Source organism: Hyperoodon ampullatus, assembly GCF_949752795.1.
Source record: "Hyperoodon ampullatus genome assembly, chromosome: 11".
Taxonomy (NCBI): Eukaryota; Metazoa; Chordata; class Mammalia; order Artiodactyla; family Ziphiidae; genus Hyperoodon; species Hyperoodon ampullatus.
This window is the reverse complement of record NC_136924.1, coordinates 100,739,572-100,761,557: the sequence shown is the minus strand read 5'-3', so window position 1 is coordinate 100,761,557 and position 21,986 is coordinate 100,739,572. Positions and strand designations below refer to the sequence as shown.

General features: G+C 41.9%; 1 protein-coding gene across 2 annotated transcripts in view; it reads right to left on the bottom strand.

Moving 5' to 3' along the window:
* The window catches only part of ERC1 (ELKS/RAB6-interacting/CAST family member 1), a gene marked incomplete at both ends in the record, with an annotated part of 344,584 nt that overhangs the window by 71,178 nt on the left and 251,420 nt on the right, over positions 1–21,986 (bottom strand). For both annotated transcript variants that reach the window (XM_079715876.1, XM_079715877.1), the window contains one exon: positions 13,840–13,984. In XM_079715876.1, the coding sequence (XP_079572002.1) occupies positions 13,840–13,984 (145 nt within the window). The remainder of the gene's footprint in view (positions 1–13,839; positions 13,985–21,986) is intronic.

Here is a 21,986-nt window from a genome sequence, read left to right as displayed (position 1 = left end):
CCTTAGGGTTTTCTACATATAAGCTCATACCACCTGCAAACAGAGATAATTCTGCTTCTTCCTTTCCAAACTGGAGTTCTTTCATTTATTTATTTTTGCCTAACTGCTCTGGATAGAACTTCCAGTACTATGTTGAAAAGAAATGGTGAGGGACTTCCCTGGCAGTCCAGTGGTTGAGACTTTGCTTTCCAATGCAGGGGGTGCGGTTTCGATCCCTGGTTGGGGAGCTAAAATCCCATATGCCTTATGGCGAAAAAACCAAACCTTGAAGAAGAAGCAATATTGTAACAAATTCAATGAAGACTTTAAAAATGGTCCACATTAAAAAAGAAAAATCTTAAAAAAAAAAAAAAAAAGGCAAAGAAGTGGTGAAAGCAGGTACTCTTGCCTTGTTCCTGATCTCAGAGGAAAAGGTTTCATTTCAGTCTTTCACTATTGAAAATGATGTTTGCTGTGGGATTTTCATATATGGATTTTATTATGTGGAGGTAATTGACTGTTTTTATCATAAAAGGGTGTTGAACTTTGTCAAACCAATTAAGATGATCATGTGATTTTTTTCCCCTTTATTCTGCAGATGTGGTTTATTACACTGATTAATTTTTGTATGTTGAACCAGCCTTGCATTCTGGGAACAAATCCCTCTTAGTCGTGATATATGATATTTTAATATGCTGTTGAATTCTGTATGCTAGTATTTTGCTGAGGATTTCTGCAACAATGTTCATGAAGGATACTGGTTTGTAGTTTTGTTTTTTTGTAGTCTCTTTGCCTGGCTTTGTTTTCAGGGTAATGCTGGCCTCACAGAATGAATTAGGAAGTATTCCTTTGCCTTCAATTTTTGGGAAACATCTGAGGAGGACAGGTATTAGTTCTTCTTTAAATGTTCTTCTTTAAAGAATTCAGGAATGAAGTCATCAGGTCTAGGGCTTTTCCTTGTTGGGAGATTTTTGATTACTGACTCAATCTTCTTACTAGGTCTAACTCAGATTTTCTATTTCTTCATGATTTAGTCTCGGTAGTTTTTTTGCTTCTAGGAATTTGTCTGTCTCATCTAGGTTATCCCATTTTTTGGCTTACAATTGTTCACAGTACTCTCTTATAATCCTTTTTATTTGTGAAGAATCAGTAGTAATGTTCCCATTTTCATTTCTGATTTTAGTAATTGAGATTTCTTTTTTTTCCTTAGTCCATATAGCTAAAAGTTTATCAACTTTGTTGACTTTTTCAAAGCAAAAGTTTCATTGGTTTTACTGATTTTTCTCTACTGTTTTCCTATTTTCTATTTTATTGATCTCTGCTTAAATCTTTATTATTTCCTTTCTTCTGCTGGCTTTGGGTTAGTTTGCTTTCCTTCTTCTACTTCCATAAATTATAAAGTTATATTGTTGATTTGAGATCTTTCTTGTTTTTTAATGTAAGCATTTGCAGCTACAAATTTCCCACAACACTGCTTTCACTATGTCCCAGAAGATTTGGTAAGTTTTTTGTTTTTTTTTTTGCGGTACGCGGGCCTCTCACTGTTGGGGCCTCTCCCGTTGCGGAGCACAGGCTCCAGATGCGCAGGCTCAGCGGCCATGGCTCACGGGCCTAGCCGCTCCGCAGCATGTGGGATCTTCCCGGACCGAGGCACGAACCCGTGTCCCCTGCATCGGCAGGCGGACTCTCAACCACTGCGCCACCAAGGAAGCCCGGTAAGTTGTATTTTCATTTTCATTCACCTCTAAGTATTTTCTAATTTCCCTAGTGATTTCTTCTTTGATCTATTAGTTGTTTAAATGTGTATTGTTCAATTTCCACAACTTTGTGAATTTTTCAGTTTCACTTTCATTACTAATTTCTAACTTCATCCTGTTGTGGTCAGAGAAGATACTTTGTATGATATCTATCTTTTAAAATCTATTGTGGTCTAACATATGGTCCATCCTGGAAAACACCCCACGTCAATATGAGAAGACTGTGTACAGGCATACCCTGGAGATACTGAGTGTCAGTTCCAGACCCATGTGATAAAGCAAATATTGCAATAAGTAAGTCACGTGAATTATTTTCTTTCCCAGTGCATAAAAAGTTATGTTTACACTATACTGTAGCCTATTAAATGTGTAATAAAAAATTACAGATTTTAATTTAAAAACATTGCTAAAAACTGCTAACTATCATCTGAGCCTTCAGTGAGTTGTAGTAGTAAAATCAAAGATCACTGATCACAGATCACTGTAACAAATATGATAATAATGGAAAAGTCTGAAATATTGTGAGAATTACCAAAATGTGACACAGAGACACAAAGTGAGCAAATGGTGTCAGAAAAGTGTCACCTACAGACTTGCTTGATGCAAGGTCATCACAAACCTTCAATTTGTAAAAAAAAAAACAAACAAACCAAAAAACCCCAACAACAACAAAACATAGTATCTGTGAAGCACAATAAAATGAAGTGCAATAAAATGAGGTATGCCTGTCTGCTGTTGCTGCTGGGTAGAGTGTTTTGTACATGCCTGTAATGTCTAGTTGGTTTACTGTGTTTTTTTAATCTGTTATTTCCTTACTTATGTTCTGTCTGGTTGTTCTATCCATTACTGTGAATGGGGTACTGAAGTCTCCAACTATTACTGTAGAACTGTCTACTTGTTCCTTCAATTATGTCAGGTTTTGCTTCATATATTTTGATGGTCTGTCCATTGGTGTGTAAATGTTTGTATCTGTTTCACTGTCCTGCTGTATTGAACCTTTCATTAATATATAACATCCTTCTTTGTTTTTTGTAAACTCTTTCAATTTAAAGTCTGTTTTCTTATATTAGTAGAGCCACTTATGCTCTCTTATGGTCACTATTTGCATGGAGTATCTTTTTCCATCCTTTCATTTTTAAACTTTTTTGTGTCTTTGGACATCAAGTGGGCCTCCCGATGACAGCATGTAGTTGGTTTATCTGTTTTTATCCAATCTGTCAATCTCTGTCTTTTGATTGGAGAGTTTAACCAATTTAAAGTAATTACTCATAAGGAAGGGCTTACTTCTGCCATTGTGCTATTTATTTTCTACATGCTCTATAGTTTTTTGGTTCCTCACTTCCTGCATTACTGCCTTCTCTTGTACTTAGTTGATTTTTTTTGGTAGCAAAATGTTTAGATTCCTTTCTTACTTCCTTTTGTGTATATTCTGTATCTACTTTCTTTGTGGCTACCGTGGGGATTATATCTAACGTCCTAAAGTTATACCTGTCTAATCTGAATTTACACCAGCTTAACTTCAGAAACATGTAAGAATTCTGCTCCTTTACAGCTCTGTCCCCACCCTTTCTAGCTGTTGATGTCACAAAACTACATGTTTATACAATGTGCAACCCAAAACATAAAAGTAATTCTTCTTTTTTTTTTTTTTTTTTTTTTTTTTTTTTTTTTTTGCGGTACGCGGGCCTCTCACTGCTGTGGCCTCTCCCGTTGCGGAGCACAGGCTCCGGACACACAGGCTCCGCGGCCATGGCTCGCGGGCCCAGCCGCTCCGCGGCATGTGGGATCTTCCGGGATCGGGGCACGAACCCGCGTCCTCTGCATCGGCAGGCGGACTCTCAACCACTGCGCCACCAGGGAAGCCCCAAAAGTAATTCTTCTTAATGCACCAGTCTCCTAAATGATGTAGGAGACAAGATGTGGAGTTACATACCAAAGTGACAGTAATATGAGCTTTTACACATAATTTTTTTCCTTTAAATCTATTAGTCTCTTAAATGATGCATAAAACAAAAACTACAGTTACAAACCATTGTTACAATAATACTAGCTTTTATAATTGCCCATGTATTTACCTTTATTGAGGTCTTTATTTCTCCATGCAGCTTCACGCTACTGTCTAGTGTCCTTTCATTTCACCCTGCAGGACTCCTGTGAGCATTTCTTGCAGGGCAGACCTAGTGGTCATGATCTCCTGCAGCTTTTGTTTAACTGAGACTGTCTTAATTTCTCCCTCATTTTTCAAGGAGAGTTTTACTGGATATAGGATTCTTGGTTTTTTCTTTTAGCTCTTTGAATATATCAGCCTCCCCAAAAGAGTCTTCTGGCCTCCAAAGATTCCGATAAGAAATCTGCTGAAAATCCTGTTGAGGATCCCTTGTATGTGATGATTCTCTCTTCATCTTTTGAAAGTTTGATTATAATGTGTCTCACTTTGAATTCATCTTACTCAGAGTTTGTTGAGATTCATGCATGTTTACATTTATGTCTTTCAGCAAATTTGGGAAGTTTTCACCATTATTTCTTCAGATATTCTCCCTGCCCCTTTCCCTCTCTCTTCTGGGATTCCCATGATGCGTAGTTGGTCCACTTAATGCTGTCCCATAGGTCCCTAGACTCTGTTCACTTTTCTTAAATCATTTTTCTTTCTGTTCCTCAGCCTTGATAATTTCCCTTATCCTATCCTCATGTGCACCGATTCTTTCTTCTGCCTGCTCAAATCTGCCTCTGAATCCCTCTAAGTGAATATTTCATTTCAGTTAATGAACTTTTCAGCTCCAGAATTTTTTTTTAGTTTCTTTTTAGGTTTTCTGTCTCTTTATTGATATTTCCATTTATCCACACATCATTTTCTTGACATCTTCATTCCAAAAGGGAGAAGTTGGAAGGAGTAAAGGGGTTGTCAGTTCCAAGCAAGCTTGAAATCCAGCAGAACACATTCCATTAGGCTTCAAGGCCTGTGAACAAGGCCTCTGTGGCTCAAGGCTGTGCCCTCTGGCCACGTGGTGGCTTCACTGGCCTCTGCCTCTGGGCCCCCAGCAGCTCCGGTGACACAAAATCTTAACTTTAAAGTCTTGATTTTAAGGTAAAACTAATCAATCCTATCAGAATTCAGGCAAGCAGTCACTTGCAGGGTATAGGGCCTGAAAGGGAGCATGAGGGCTTGGTTTTGGGGTGCTGGTAATGATCTGCTTCTTGGATGTGTATGCTGGCTACATGAGAGTGTTTCCTTGTGAACATTCACTGACATGTACACTTAGATGTGTACTTTTCTATGTGTATATTTCAATAAAAAAGATTTTTTTAAAAGGTTGTATAACAAGAAGATTTCAGCAATAGAGGAAATTATCTCTGGACAGAGAGAGTTATTTCCATTTAGCTCATGTTTTGTCATTTTCTACAGTTAAAACATTATGGTAATGAAAAGAAGATGTTAAGTTATGGCTGCTCCTACCAGCTGACATAAAAGTGAGAGACGTATTTTAGTCTCAGAGTATTAAAAGATATAATTTAGCTATTTTAATATTATATAGTAAGAGAAATAGTTATTGCATGGCCACAAGAACAGTTGTAAGCCAGTGGCTAGTAATATCATTACCATTCAGGTAGATAATCCAGGATTAGGAAATACTGTTATAAACAGTGAATGTCTAAATACAGTTAAAGATGGCAATCAGCTGAATTAGAACCAGCCTTGAAAACTGCTTTCCTGTAGCATATAGCTCTGCCTGGTTATCTTTTCTAAACAATAAGGTAGATAGGGAGGCAACCGTGAGGAAAACTGTTGCAGAGATAACTTGATCTTACGAGTCTTCCATTTAGCAGAGACCGGGACAGAGCTGACTAGAGGGATAGCACACAGTGCGTCCTTTCTCTGGATCCGGGCCAGTGACTGAGAGCCGATGAAGACGTCAACCAGGCTCTTACACGGGTTTAATGTGAGTCTTAATATACAGCTAGGTATTGGTTTCAGGCCTGCAAGGTGGATACATTTGCGAAGAGCACATATATATTTAAACATAGTTCAATCTCTTTGGATATTTCTGGTGAACTGGCTCATTAAAGTGCTAGGGAGGCCTGAAAGGTGCATGTTCAAAACTATTTTCAGAGACCACCTAATTTTAGAGTTGACTACTATTAGGCTGCAATTTCATACAAGTCCGGGAAAAACATCATACCCAATTCAGAATGCCATATTGAGGAACATGACTGGCAATATCACAAACTTTATTTTAAGCATTCTCTACCTTGAAAAACAGCTACCACAAATCCTGTTTTAGTACTAAAGCTCATCAATTTATTTAGTTAATTAAACTCTTACACTGCATAAAATCTTTGAAATACAGGGGGAAAAGCTCTTGAACCTCAGGTATAATAGATGTTCATTCTTTGGCAGTCACTGTTTTCTAGGAGCTTTTAACAGCTTTTCAATCTCTATTTGCTCTTCTTAAGAATGCAAATGTACTGATTCTTAAATTCTGCTGTTCAAAAGATATCTTAATAAATGATGTGTAATATTTTGGGGCCAGATTTCCATATATCTGCCCATGTACATATATGACAGTAACAGTATTTTCACACCAGAATCATTGGTGATGGTAATTTAGGATTACGACCACACAGGTTTTCAAACTTGGCTGCTTAAAAATCGGTCTCTCTGATTTCAGATGCCCTCTGAGTTCTCAGTCAGAACTCTCTAACTCTCATTAATTCAGTCAACAATTTCTAAGATAATTGTTGAAAATGAGAAGGTATCTGTTGACATAAGATGGGGAATAGATTTTGGCCTGTCAAGCTTCTGACTTTTTAAACTGAGCACAGTCCATTATGGTAATTTATTTTCACTGTAATTTAGAAAAGAGCTTATTAAAGTACTATTTATCACAAGAGAGAATTACTGGGTCATTAATAATACAGCTAAAGGTTACTGAAATCTCTAACCAAAAGCCCACTATGATGGCAACACATTTCAGTGTAGTGATCAGCAGTGTTGGCAATGGAGTGACATGATTTGTTCTAAATCCCAGCTCCATCGCTTACTAGCTGTGTGACTTTGGGCAAATTACTGTCTCTCTCTTAGCATCTCCTCTGTACAATAAGGATAACTGTACTTCACAGGGTTGTTGTGAAGAGTATGTGAGTTAATTCATGTGAAGCACTCAAAACAAGAGTTAGCTCAATAAATTTCAGATATTCTTATTTGTGAATAATGTTTTCAAGAAAGCCAGATAGTACGGGTGATTTAATTTGGTCGTGTACATTGTCCATGGGAAGGGCATTCTGTAACAGGTAATGTTATAGTTTTATATCACTCCTCTCATCCTTGAATACAAATATCATTTAATTCCATATTCAATTTTTATGAGTATCCACATTAGTTCAAAAGGGACCAAAAGAGGCAGTAGGAATAGATTCTGTGGAGTACATTGGTCTGAACTGATCCCTGCCAAGAGAAGTTTAGTGGGGAAAAGGGGAACCACCCTAAACCAGCCTTCCTTTTACTCATGTTTAATGAGATCCTCAGACCAAGGTCAAGGAGCACAGGAAACAGTTATAAATCATGCCACCTGACGGGAGACGGAATAGGAGGGGCACGTGCACTGGGGCAGGAAATCTAGGTTGATTTATTTGCATTGAGACAATTCAAGAGGGATCAGGAGACTCAGAAGGTTTATAAATTCCCTGTGGCATCATAAAAGGCAGCGGTCTGACAATAGGAAGGGCAAGCTAGATTTGACGCTAGAAAAGAAGGGAAGAGTCTTATCAAAGTTTTGTGAAGAATTTTTCTACATCTGGAATTGATGACCAAAAAGATGGAAGAGATGGAAGAAAGGAGGTTGGGAGGATTCCAGATTTCCCCACATCTCCCAACCTCTGGACTTCACTTAACTCCAAGCAAGCAGAACTCATCAAAATATGATCTATTTCTTTGTAGGATACAAAAAAGGTTTCAAGGGGATAGTGAGTAACCAGGATTTTTTTTTTTAACTTTAAAATGCAATACTTACTACTTTCATAAAATAAGGAAATTCCTATAGACAGATTTAAACAACCCTTACATATGTGTTTTCTTATGCTTTACAACTCCTTCTTTTAAAACTGTTCCCAATGTCAGCAATTAGCAGGTAATATAGCTATAGGTAAATATATTGACTTGTCAAAAATTGGAAAATACAGAACTTTAGACCTCAAAATTAATTTTATCTATCCATCTAATATTATAGATGAGGAAGATAAGACCAAAGAGGTAAATTAGGAAGCTTGTGACTTGATTCATTAAAAAAAACGAAAGAATAAATTAGTGGCCAACACTTAGATATCAAGAGATTTGTAAGTGAAGGGGGTCAGAAAGTACAAACTTCCAGTTATAAGATTAAGTCCTGGAGTGTGATGCACAGCATGGTGACGAGAGTGAACAATACTGTGCTGTACATTTGAAGGTTACTGAGAGTCAAGATCTTAAAAGTTTTCATCACAAGAAAAAAAAAATGTAACTGTGTGGTGATGGATGTAAACTGAACTCACTGTGGTGATCGTTTCACAATATACACACATATCACATCATTAGGTTGCACACCTAAAACTAATATAATGCTGTATGTCAATTACACCTCAATTTAAAAAGAGAGATTTATATATATGGATTCTTTGTGTGTGGGGGCGGTATGGATGACTGGATAACACAGGGCTCTCGTCTTGCACGGTGACAACGAGCGGGAATTAAAAAAGCGGCGGCCTCTCTGGACAAAGTACGTGGCCCCCAGTTCATCATGGTCTCTCCTCTTGTCTTACATGCGTCCCTCCTCTCTTGAGTTATGGCATCTGCCTGGCCCACACAGCCCTCAGGCTCGGGGCTATAAGGCAGCAGAGTACTGAATAATACTCTGTAGGTTGTGAAGTGCTGTGTATTAGTTGATGGGGCTATTACTGCTCCAGATGATACACTTAGTTTATCAACAGAGTTGGAGCTGGAGCTGAGGTCTGGAGCTGGGGCAACAGTTACCGGTGGGGATTCCTACATTTGAAGAGGACACTGTGGCTCAGAGTAAATAAGCAACAACTCGCAGGACAGCAAGTGAACAATGCTGCTGCTTCTTTCCTCCTCCCTCTTGCAGTTCAGCTTCTGCCCAAAGGAGGACGAGACTGTGAATGAAGAGAAGCAAAGAATGGCTTTGCTAATGTAAGGAAAAAAACCCATTCCATGGCTAGGAAATTCCAAACTACAAAGATGAGTCTTGAAGTGAAGATTAAAGCAGAGATTAAGCTGAGGAAGTAGAAGGCAATTGCAGAGGTGAGGGCAGTGAACGGAAAGTGCTTTGCATCCAGTTCCTCTCAAATAAATCTGGATACCAGCGGCAGGAAACATGTAGCTGATCCTAATGTTTGTAGTGGTTTAGAGGAAGAAGTATGTATACTGAATACTTAATATGTAAGAATCTAGAACTGAAGGGAGATAGGATAATTAAAACGAGATGAGCACGTTTATCTGACCAAGTCAATACGGGCTGTTGAATCATGAAATAAGGATTGAACTGTAATCGTCTACTCTGTCAACTTCTGGATATCGGATATTCTAAGCAGCAGAAGGTTTTCACTCTCTCTGATCACCACGTACCAGTCACCTTCAGGGGATAACGTCACACAGATGGCTGAGAGGCTGGCTCGTGGACGCGGCAAGTACAGGACAGAGTAGGCAGGCCAGCACGACACACAGGGAAGGGGTCCTCCGGCGGCGCCAGACACCCATGTGTCCTCTGAGAGATGCCTGCTGCGTCCCAGCACCTGGCATCGCGGGCGCGTGCTGAGCGGATGCGCGGACGCTGGCCTCATCACCAAGAACGCAGGCGCTTGGCGAGGCGGCCAGACGCCTCTGGCTCTGCCCCCCACGAGCAGCCTCTGCAGCACTCCCGCTACCTCAACACTTGCTGTTTATTTTTTCCTTTGTTCACTGACAACTCAGGAGCTCTCTGTAGCTTTGCCCTATTGCTGTTCTCTTTTCATAGAACGTAAAATCGTTTTGTTATTCTCTCTCCAAAGTTAAATGTCACTTTTAAACTAGTTTTAATACTATGATGAATGGGTCTTCCCAGCTGTTCCAGAACTGGTGGCCCAGGCCCAACGCCGGGGACAAAGGCGAGCTCAGCAGGTCACGTTCTAGAGAGCCCACAAAGGGGGTGGGGGGGGCAGAAAAGGCACCCCCGTCCACCAGGCCAGCCCCTCACAGCGCACGCCTTTTCTGGGTTGAGACTGGTGTGCGGTGACGCTAAGCCTGGTAGAAGGAGTCTTGACGTTATGGGGAGCAGACAGTCATGCACAAGGGGGGCCCCTGTGCTCAGTGAGAGAGGCTCAAAGAGAATTCAGCCCTAAATCCTAGAGTCTTCAATCTTGAAGACAGGGTTTGAGTAGAAGAAAAGGAAACAGGCTTCTCCTCCCTTTGTTTGGTACCTACTCAGGCATCAGACTTGTTGGTTTGCCTTGTGCTTATCTGAGGAGGAGAGAGGACACCTAGAGACAGAGGGCAGGACGGACAGAGGAGCACGTGGCAGCTGACACGCTCTCACTCTTCGGCCCAGCCAGGAGCAGCCAGGTCTGCATCTTCCGGGCACTGCTCACCCCTCGGGGGTCAACGTTGGCCAGAGAAGCAGCATCAAAGGGCTGCAATGGCATCGGAGGACCCCAACACCAAAGGAAGAGGGAGAAAGGCATGAAGAGGACAGGACTTGTCCCCTCCTGCTGCAGGCCCCTCTTGGGGGCGGAGGCAGGCAAGAGAGGATGAAGCGAGGTTTGCTCTGATGCCTCATCTGCCTTCTGAGGTCAGAGAGTGAAGTGGTCTTTTCTAGGGCTGAACACACACAGGGAATCACACAGCACATACTCCTCTACATCTGAGCAGTGTCTCACCACAGGAGGACACCACTGTTTGCTTGTTCACTCACTTCTCGTAGCAGCCAGCCTTCCAGGCTGCCTGCACTGGTCCCCCCACGTTGTAGGCGGCTGGTGCACGTGCAACAGGACAGGGGGAAGTGATGGTGTGCCCCTTCCGAGACAGATTATAGGGACATCGTGGCTTCCATCTTGGCTGCTCTCTTCCCCTCCCCTGGATCATGTGCTTAGGGGAAGCCAGCCCCATGTCCTAAGTAACCCTATGGAGAAGCCTAAAAGGTACAGAGCCCCGGGCCATGTGAGTGACCCTGGAAGTGAGCCCTGTTGCCCCAGCCAAGCGTCAGGTAACTGCAGGTCTGGCCAAGAGCCTGACTGTAAACTCATGGGGACCCTGAGTGAGAACGACCAGCTTGGGCCGGTGTCCTGGGCCTGCTCAGCGGCTGTCAGAACCCTTAGTTCTACCTGATGAAGCAACAAGTCAGGGGAAAAGTATCATGCAGGTACCCTGTGTGTCACAGGCAGCTCCCTGGAGACTAACCAACTGGTAACAGGAGAGCAGGCAGAACTTAGTAAAAGACAGTTACTGAAAGCAAGATTCACTTAATTCAGATATTTTTTCATACTGGACCTACTGAAAATACTTGGGGCAACAGTGAAGTCCCCCCTTTTCCATTAAGGACTTAGGGATTAGGGAAATTAAGCGGTCTTATGAGGCTAAAGAAGTAAAATACACAAAACACAACAGAAAACTAAGGAAGTCTGTGAAAATGCTTGTCTGAAGAGGACAGGATCCCCCCACTGCCGCCAGGACCACCCGGGGGTCACGCAAGGAAGGAGAGCGGGGACCGCTGGGAAAAGACTGCAGGGCCAGAAGGGCGATGTTTGGTCTGGGACAGTGAAACCGAAGACCAGAGACCCTGTGAGCAGGCTCGGCCAGGTGAGCAGGGGACGGCATGTCTGTCTGACAATCAGCTCACTTCCCCAGTGACAGACACGTTTCCACCGAACATGCACCAGGAGACCTCAGCTCATGGCGCAGCTCTGCACGGACACACTACTCGTCTCAAGACCTTGGTCCTCTCTGAAGACACTGACTGATCCTCACTAACTGCTCCCTAATGGAACAGGAGACAGCATCCACTTCCTAGCTGGGAGAACGGAGCACAGACCCAGGGCAGCCCACCCGAGTTTTCTGCACCCACTACACAAGCACAGATGCATCGTTTACGACCCCTCCAGCCTCCTCAGTCAGCTGAGCTAGCCTTATCCATTCACAGTTCTCCTATTGAACAAAACGGAAACTGATAATTTGTTCAGAAAATATGAAATAAGGACCAATTAGAATTAGTTACAGCTCTTAACATGAGACAGATTGAGCAATGTGAGCTGGGGTGACAAACTGCTGATAAATTTTTTTGCTCAGTTTTCTTCTGTAATATGAAAGAAGTCTATCTCTCTCTCTCTTTTTTTTTGTCAAGCTAGGTGACCTGAAAATGTTTATGTGGCAGAATTCCCACAAATGATGGATAAAGTGGTTGAACTTGCAATAAAGGGAGGCCCCCAGAGCACCTTTGTTTTGCTTTCCCTTGTGTCACTGGCACCCAGGAGAGGCTGAAAATTCATAGTGAATTCCATCTCTTAAAGGGATGAACGTCCAGGGGTACCAGAGCTTAAGTGGGTAAAAGTTTTCTTTCACTTGCAAATGAGCACTGGGTTGTTTTTTGCTGGTCATCTCTCTATCTTGCAGTAGGGAACATCTTCTGGTGTTTTCTCAGCAAAGTCAGCCACATAAAGTCTATTTATAAGCAGTTTTATTAGTCTTTAAAATAGAGAAAATATCTTTATTGTGTAAATAGTGATTCTTGTTTATTTGAACATTAAATATGATGCTAGGACTTCCCTGGTGGCGCAGTGGTTAAGAATCCGCCTGCCAATGCAGGGGACATGGGTTCCATCCCTGGTCCGGGAGGATCCCACATGCCGTGGAGCAACTAAGTTCGTGCACCACAACTATTGAGCCCTCACACCTAGAGCTCGTGCTCTGCAACAAGAGAAGCCACCGCACCGCAACGAAGAGTAGCCCCCACTCGCCACAACTAGAGAAAGCCTGCGCACAGCAACAAAGACCCAACACAGCCAAAAATAAATAAATGAAAAATGATGCTATCAATTGATGACTGATCCTCTAAAGTAGAAAAAAAGAAATTCCTTCACTTGAAAACTTTCCTCCTCTGATTACTTCAGGCAGAAGGGCAAATGTGGGCAGCCCAAATGTACAGAAAAGTGGCGGAGGAGGAAGGGGATGACCCGGAAGGCAGGAGGTGGACACTCATGTGGAACAGGAATGGCAGGAACAGCATTAAAGATGAAGAGGACTCAGACTTTGAAATTCAGCTTTCTCCTTATCTTCAAAGGGGAAAAAGATTTGCCCCAGTTTTAAAACTGTGGTAAAGTATACACAACATAAAATTTACCATTTTAACCGTTTTTAAGTGTGCAGTTCTGTCCATTAAGTACATTTACATTGCTGTGCAACCATCATCAATGAGGAAATTTCTAGCTTTTATTTTCACAGATGAAAGGCCTCATGTAAGTATGAAGCATTAAATTTGGGGAAGGTTTTGGGTGGAAAAGAAAAGGGCAAAACTTTGCTCTTACCATCAGAGCTTACCCAGCCTTGAATAGAAATCACTTAAATGAAAATATCCTTAGCGCCTTCTGTAGCAGGAATCTGACTGGACGTAAGGGATAAGACTTTTCACCCGCTGGTGGTATGTGCACACCACCACCAGCTCCACACCACTGCTGCCTGCCCTTACATGCGGCCTCTGCCCCTGGAGGCACCACTGAGGACCCCACAGCACTTGCCAAGGACCACGCAGTTGTCAGTGCTGTGGACGACCCCTGCGGCCTGACCCCAAGAGACATGCAAAAAACCCCCCAAAAAACCTTTTCCATTTCAAATGGGCAGAATTTCACTAATTTCATCCAGCCATTGCAAAAGTTAAAAAAGTTCTCCTAAGACGTGTGACACCTTCTAAACCAGTCCTCTGACCAAGAATGCTCTGTGCTTCCTAGACAAAGCAGAGGTTTGAAGGCTGAAGTCTCTGCTGGTGAAGATCAATTCGATAAAGCTCAGACATCTGGCCTGAGATGGGAGACCTGAGTGCATGAGCTGGCACGGACGCGGGCAGCCTCCCCCCGGCCCCACTAGTCATACCTGCTGCTTGAGCTGCTGCACGAGCCGGTCCTTCTCCCGCTTCAGGGCAGCCACTTCTTCCTGGGTCTTTTTCTTCGAGGATGAAAGCTCCAAAAGAGCTATATTGGCATCTTTCTCACTGATGGCGGCCAGAAGGGCTTCCTGCCTGCAAAAGAAAGAAAACATCCAGATTTCCATCTAGTCCTCACAGCAATCCTCAGGTTACTATTACCATTACCCCCATTTTATGGGTGATGAAACTAAGGCTTAGAGAGTGTATGCAGCTGCCCAAGTTCACACTTGAAGCAAATGGTCCGGGCAGGAATCCCATTCAGGGCTTCTTGACTCTAAATGTCTTTATCAGGTCGTTATACTGACATCTTAATGAAGAGTTCCTAGATCTAGTTGTAGTTAAACTTGGAAAGTAAATGAAGTTAATGACTTTTTTTTAAAGTAAGAATTATCCTGTCATCTATACATTTTACCCATTTGACTCATTCTTTTGATAAGTATTCTGTGGTTTCCAGGCAAATGAGGCACCAGTAAAACTGAAAACATTTTTATGTACAGAATGTATAACAAACTGTAAACATTAGTAAATAGGATTCAGGAAAGCAGCCAGCTGTTCCCGGGGCACTCTGAACATCTATGAATCTTTTTATCTCATCAATGCAAATACATTTCCAGTCAAGGCTTTACTTGGCAATGATCTGCACATTTTGAAACAACAATTTAAACTTCACTGATTCCTTGTGGTTTACCTAACAACTATTTTTGGGTTCATACCCAGAAGGAAAAGAAGGTGGGATTTTAGGGGAGGGGCGTTGAACTGAGAAATTTAGAAAATAATCAGAATGAAGTTGGTGAACAATTAGTCTCATAGTCCAAATGCATTCCTCTATAGCTCATCTTTTATGTAATAAGTCATCTGGAAGAAGACAGATTTGATTTACAGGAACTATAAAAGTGGCCTGAGCTTTTGACCTGAGGAAATGCTGGATCTGAGAATGCAGTGCCCAAGTTTAACCTTGCTTCTGTCTCTTGTTAAGTTAATTACGCTTCAACAGCAGTCATACGGAAGAGTTTTAGTTTAGCCACAAACTGGAAGACTATCTTTCGCACATTCTGACAAGGATAGTCCAAACTCAGACGGGTAGGTCTGGGGAACTCTGAACGAGCAGTGCTAACAAATGGAAGACGCAGATCAGTTTACACCATGGAAATGAAGATTTGTTTAACTAGTCTTTGCTGCTGGAAGGGAAGATTCATTGACCTCCGTATAACTTTCCACTGTCCTCACTCTATATGAGTCTAAGAAATAGCAGATGGCTTATCCCATGAAGTCAACACCAAAGGGATAACGACAGTCTAAATATATCCACTGACCACTTGAAAAAAATATGTTAAGTGGTGAAATGAGCTTAAAGGTGAAGGAGTTCAAGATGGTCTCACTCTGCGGTTTCCTGTTAATTGCTGTCATCTGTTCCCTTTTGGGGAGCCTGGAGACTGACAAGCTGGAACGAGAAATGTGCCTTCTCAATAAGGGGGCTGCATTTCTGTGCATCAATAGTCAGAATGACACATTTAGCAGCAGGCAAATAACAGAAGACGAATGAAAGATAAATTACTCTGTCCAGTTAGACCAAGTCATGAGAACTTCTGCCGAATGTTAGATAACAGGCGATAGGATCTGAGTTCCATTCTGTACTTAAGGAAAGAAGCATCATAATATGAAATGGTAAAAAGTATCCTATACTATTGAAACATCTTGACTGAATTCCAAATTCTTTTATAAATGATATGCTTGGCCAGCTAGTGTGGTACAGTTAATCTCTGGGGTAAAATGTCACATTCCCCAAATGCAATATGATATAACAGGTGCCAATTCATATTCTAAATTTTAAAATAAAGGATGTGGCACTGGAGTCTGAGCCATTGGAATGGTGCCTTTTTTAATAAGATATATATTTTGAAGTCTTTTTTTCTTTTTCTATATGATTCAAATAGAAATTTTATTATGTCATTGATGCTATTTACTTTTTATTGAGCACTGATAATATACTATGAACTGCACAGAATCAAAATTTCTCTCCCATACCCAAGGTTCTCACCCTCTAAAAATTCCCTAGCAGATTAACATAACACTGTCCTTTCCATTTTAAAACTATACTCTTGATATTGACTTCTACATGTGTATGTGCCTATAAAGGGCAATTCACAGTCAAGAGAATGAAATGTTTTGATTACATATTGCACATATGATCATGTAAACTCTGGGTAATGTTAGTATCTTTTGTGAGTTTATTAGCTTTCAGGTTTTTCTCTTGTTTTTGGAAGGGGACAGAGATTGTACTGTTTTGCCTATAATTTTGGTAAATTTGTTCTTCCCGGACACCACGGGAAGAACAACTTCTTGAAAACAATTTGGAGGACAGGAACAAAAATAAAGCTAATAAATAGTAACAGCCATATAATTTTTTGGGAATAAGAAAAACTCTTGCTCCCTCAATATATGTGATAGTAAAGACCATATTTGTAGTTGAGCTTATGTGGTTAAGTTTTACAAAGAACATTCAAGTGCCTAAACTAAAAAATTTTAAGAATACCCTGCTTTTTAGAGGAAATGGAGGGCTTCCCTGGTGGCGCAGTGGTTGAGTCCGCCTGCCGATGCAGGGGACGCGGGTTCGTGCCCCGGTCCGGGAAGATCCCACATGCCACGGTCCGCAACGGGAGAGGCCACAGCAGTGAGAGGCCCGCGTACCGCCAAAAAAAAAAAAAAAAAAAAGAACCAGAGGGAATGGAATTTAGAGTGAAAAAAAGCAAATAGGATTTTATTTTAGTAGCCACCTATTCTTAATATAACTGCTTCTTTGAAAAAAAAGGTATTTTCTGATAACAAAGTAATGTTCATTCATTGGTGAAAAATGGAAAGATACAGAAAACTGTGAAGAAGGAAATAAAAATACCTGAAATAATTCCTTTCTAATCAGAGTCAATTACTTGAGAGCTGAAAGTCAGCTATTCTAACACTAATATGGCTATTTCAAAGAAAATGAACCTTGCTGGGGATTAATAATCAACTTCAAAAGCTTTACTAATCCAAGGCTCTCCACAGAAAAGGAACACTTGCTGGTGGAACACTTCCTGACTTCATTTCCCATAAGCCCATAGGGAGTAACACAAGCACATGAAGCACAAAAGGGAACATACATAGGCCACAAGCCCAGACAAAAGAAGAACTAAAATGCTCTTCCTGCCAAATCACTCTCCTTGTTCTGTTAGTGGCTTTTCCTCAGTTAAAAATAAAAAAAATTGAAAATGTGGACACAGAACCTTTCAAAGTGATTAGTAATTCCCTACTGCATGACTAACAGGCCCCCTGACTTGCATAATGAGTAGGTAGTAACAGAAATCCAACTTTAAGTCATTAGTCTAGTCACACCATCCCTGGTGCTGTAAACTACCAGAACAGTTGAACCTGCCCTTTGACCTGCAAATTCTAATAGAATCAAGATGTCGCTAAAAGTTCTGCTGTGGCATTTGAGCTTCAAGAAATGGTAAGACCACCTTCTCTGTCCCCCTCCCCCTTCCAGCAAATTTCAGAAACAAGAGGCAAATACCCAAGGCAAGTGGAGCTCAAAATCCTGCTGGTAACTCCTGAATCCTTAAAGGACAACACACGAGCGCTCTCTTGCTAGTAAACGACGGTGGTTAGCAATTTAAGAGTGAGTCCTAGGTAAGCGTGTGTTTAACAGAAATACAAGACAGAAAAGGAGTATGAATGAAGGGATATTATAACAGTTTATTTTTCCCTCTTCCTCCAACTGGGTATTCCAAACGGAATGATTAAATAATCGTGTTTCATAAGTTTCATAATCCAGAAAACACGAGGAAAGAGAGCAGATGAAAGCAACAGTGAGATCAGTAGCTTTGGACGTATTACTGTCAAAGACATGTAGGCACAGTTTACTCCAATTTTAAGATGAATCTGAAATCCAGATTCTCTTACTGATGCCTCCTTTACTTGTAATTTAACCGGTTAACTATCCGGGGTGAAATCTCTTTCACCCCTTCATTTCCCTTGGCAAGGAGGTCCTCCAGCCTCCCTCACGGAGGCCTCAGAGAGTGTGGCAGATACGCAACCTTACGAAAGCTCAGCGGGTGAGCCTGGATGAAATACCTGAACTTCCAAATCTGGTCCCTGAACATCTCCTTATGTCCTCTCTAGGGAGCCTTTACTCAGATACTCAGCATTATCTTTAATATAAAATGTCTACACGAGTCAGGTTTTCCATCCATCATAACATATCTCCCATTCAACATTAACTGAATCACCACACTTCTAGGCCCACAGCCTGAGAACACTGAAAAAATCTGATTTCCTCTTTGTTCCCCAGAACCAATATGCAAGTTCTGTTGATTCTTCCTTTCTAATAGTTTTTAATGAACCCACCACTTTGTACCTGCATGCTCACTATCATGGTCCCCACCATCCTTTTATCACGGGCCTGCATGATTCTTAAAACGCCTTCTCTGACCTCACTGCTGTTCTCACGGTCCTGCTTCCAGCATCACTTTCATCAGGTTTCTTAATGTATTAAACACTTGGGCCTAATACAGCTGCAATTTTCTATCTACTTCTTCCTCACTGTCTTCCAAGGACTGTGTGTCACTGAGACATGACTTGTTTTCACTTAGTTTTATGCTACATGCTCTACCTGAAAGGCCTGAGCTTTCTCCTCACCGGCTGCTAACTTCTCTCTGTTCAGCATTCCCTTCCAGCACTTTCACAGTTTAGATTAATAGGCATCTGCTCTGTGAAGGTCCTTCAATTCTTCTACATGGGTCTGCTTCCCCAACTATACTATGCTTATGGCTTATGTCTTTAAAGTTTTCTTTTAATGTTGAGTTTATTGGTCTTTCAATTTGTTGCCTTGCTAATTTTTAAACTTTTTTTCTCTTTAATTGTGGTAAAATACACATAAAATTTACCATCTTAACCATTTTTTAACCAGGACCAGGAACAGGAGGCTGTCACCTGAAGAGGGGGTGGGGTGGGTGTGCCCCCAGGACGGGGAAAGCGAGTGGTGCCAGGCCTCTGCCGCCCGCTGCCTTGCTGCAAAGTGCTCCCTGGGCTCCCAGTGGCCAGGGTACAGCCCAGGTCCCATCTGCTTAAGCATCATCCATTCTCCCTGAGCCAAGAGCTTGACCACAAGGGCCATGCTGGCCAGTGGCACAAGGCTCCAAATGCTGTTTCCCAAGCTGGCTGATCAGAGGCTGCAGCTAGGATTCCCTGCCAGGGGTCTGTGGGTCCACAGGCACCTGAAACAGATTTTCTAGGGTTTAAACATCTGTAAAAAATGTTTGTTTTCATTTTGATTACTCTAAAAAAGGACCCCCTTACCAGTCACAATGACAGAACTATTTTGTGACAACTAGAAATGAAAAGGTTTTTTCACAGATAAAAAAAAATACACATAACATTTACCATCGTAACCGTGTTTAAGGGTACAGTGCAGCAGTGTTAAGGACATTCACACTGCTGTGCAACCAGCTCCAGAACTCTCTGTCTTGCACAACTTAAACTATGTATTAAACGATCCCCATCCTCCTTCCCAAAGTCCCTGGCAAACCACCCTTTACTTGTCTCTATGAATCAGGATACTCTAGAGCCTCACGTAAAGGCAGCCACACAGTATTCGTCCTTTTGTGACTGGCTTACATCACTTAACATAAAGTCCTCAGGGTTCATCCCTGTGGCAGCATGTGTCAGAATCTCCCTTTTCTTCAAAGCTGAATAATATGCCACTGTATGCAGCCATCACACTTTGTCCATTCATCAGTCGATGGACATGTGGGTCGCTTCCACCTTTTGGCTACTGTGAATGCTCCTATCTTTAATTTTTAAAATGTATTATTTTCCTCCTAGAGTCCCGGTTCACGACTGTGAACACCAAAAGCTTGCACATACTGTTAATTTTCTGCATTGCATGTGCCTAAACCATTTACACTTTTTTCTCTTCTTTTCTTTTGGCTGCAGTTACTCTACACTCTGATATTATCTGCCAGTCTTTCTTTTTTTTTTTTTTTGCCTAAAGTCTTTGCTCAGAAACAGCTGGAATACAAGCTCCACGAAGGCAGGGTGTCTGTCTATTGTGCTATGTGTCCCAAGTGCCAAGAGTGGCTCCTGGCACCGGCAGGAACTTCATACATGCACCCTGAACCAACAGCTCCTCCAGCTCTGACTCCATTCCCATCTGCTGTAGTGGTTCCCAACTGCTCCAGTGTTTTCACTTATTCTGAAGCTGGGCTTCACTGTATTTTTTTAAAGGGCTTCAAACGCTTGGCTTATTTATTTATTTATTTATTTATTTATTTTTGGCTGTGTTGGGTCTTCATTTCTGTGCGAGGGCTTTCTCTAGTTGCGGCAAGTGGGGGCCACTCTTCATCACGGTGCGCGGGCCTCTCACTATCGCGGCCTCTCTTGTTGCAGAGCACAGGCTCCAGACGCGCAGGCTCAGCAGTTGTGGCTCACGGGCCCAGCTGCTCCGCGGCATGTGGGATCTTCCCAGACCAGGGCTCGAACCCGTGTCCCCTGCATTAGCAGGCAGATTCTCAACCACTGTGCCACCAGGGAAGCCCCACTGTATTTTTAAGGCCTTTTTTTTTTTTCCAGTCCAGCAGCATGGAAAGCAACTGAGCAGAGGGTTAGAGTAGGGGATATCAAAATTTGAAAACATGAAAAAAACCAAGACTAGAAAGAGACCACTAGCTCTGGCCAATTCACATTTCATTAAAAGAAGAGTTTTGCTTTTCTCCAACTAGACAGAGGACAACTGGAGAAGTAGGTTCAATTCTGGAGGCCATGATTTAAGAGGCAATTAAAAGTAGAGGGATCCAAAGGAAGGTGACAGGATGGGGTTATACAAGGGCATATTAATCCAAAAAGATTTACCCACAGAGCATGACTGATACTAGAATAGCAGAAACAGGAAAGGCAGAAATAGGATTTTAATCTGTGTCTCTCTAGAAAGCACACATGACACTAAAGGGAGGACAGTCACAAAGATACAGATTTCACTTTATAAAGTGATCATCTAACGTATTATCTCCTGTTAATAAGTAGAACTGGGAAGCCTAAAAAATGACAGGGCTTCTCCTGACTAGGTGTGTAAGGAGGTTATCAGAGGTACTGTATAAATGATTTTGCTTCGAGTGGTAAGTCTGTCCCCCTTTTAACTGTAAGATTTCAGCACAGTGAATGAGATGAAGCAACAATGCTAAGTGCCAATAAATCGTATGGGCCATATGTGCTGAAGTAAGTGATACAGCAGAAAAAGAAAATCACCTGGGGCCGAGGACATGGGAAGTCAGTGGGCCTTATTTTGACAGAGATAATAAGAAAGACAGAGAAAGTGATGGGTATAAAAGCACAGGTCGTGTGAGGACACACGGCATGACTGGATTAGAGGGTTTCTATAGGGAAAGGACAGAGGGAGGGGGATGCTGAAAAGGTGGCTTTGCATCGGGGCACGGATGGTCTGGTAGGGCAGGAAGGAGTAAACACCGACTGTGACACCCCTGAGGGTTCTAACCTGAACCCGGCAGACAGAGGGTACTCAAAATGCTGAATAAGGAATGATCTGATTTTGAATATAATATAGAAGCATCAAAAGTTCCAGGAAAGTAAAGGACGGTGTTAGAAAGACTGACTTAGAGGCAAAGAGGAGAGATGAATGATTCTGGAAGCAGAAGGGTCAGGAGGCTCCTGCTAGAGATGTATCATGAGCAGAATTCTTACATTACAAAAAAATTTTTTAAAGAACTAAGAATAGAATGCTGCTGTCTGACTCTGGATTCCAGAGTCACAGGAGGACTGTGATAAATCGTTATACTATTCAAAGAATATGAAACAAACAATCAGTATTGGATATATGTTTTGATGATGGAAAGAAACTTTTAAACGTCACCAAACATAGACTATCTGAGGGCATTTGATCCAGCAGCACGAGCTGGGGTCCTGCCTCATGTGATCTTCTCACAGCAAGGGGCCAGCCCTCTGCACAAGATCCTGCTCCACCTCCTGAAACAGGGGAAAGAGACACACTGGCAAGAGAATGGGTAGAGAAGTTATTCCGGTATGGACGAACTTCTATATTTCAGAAGTC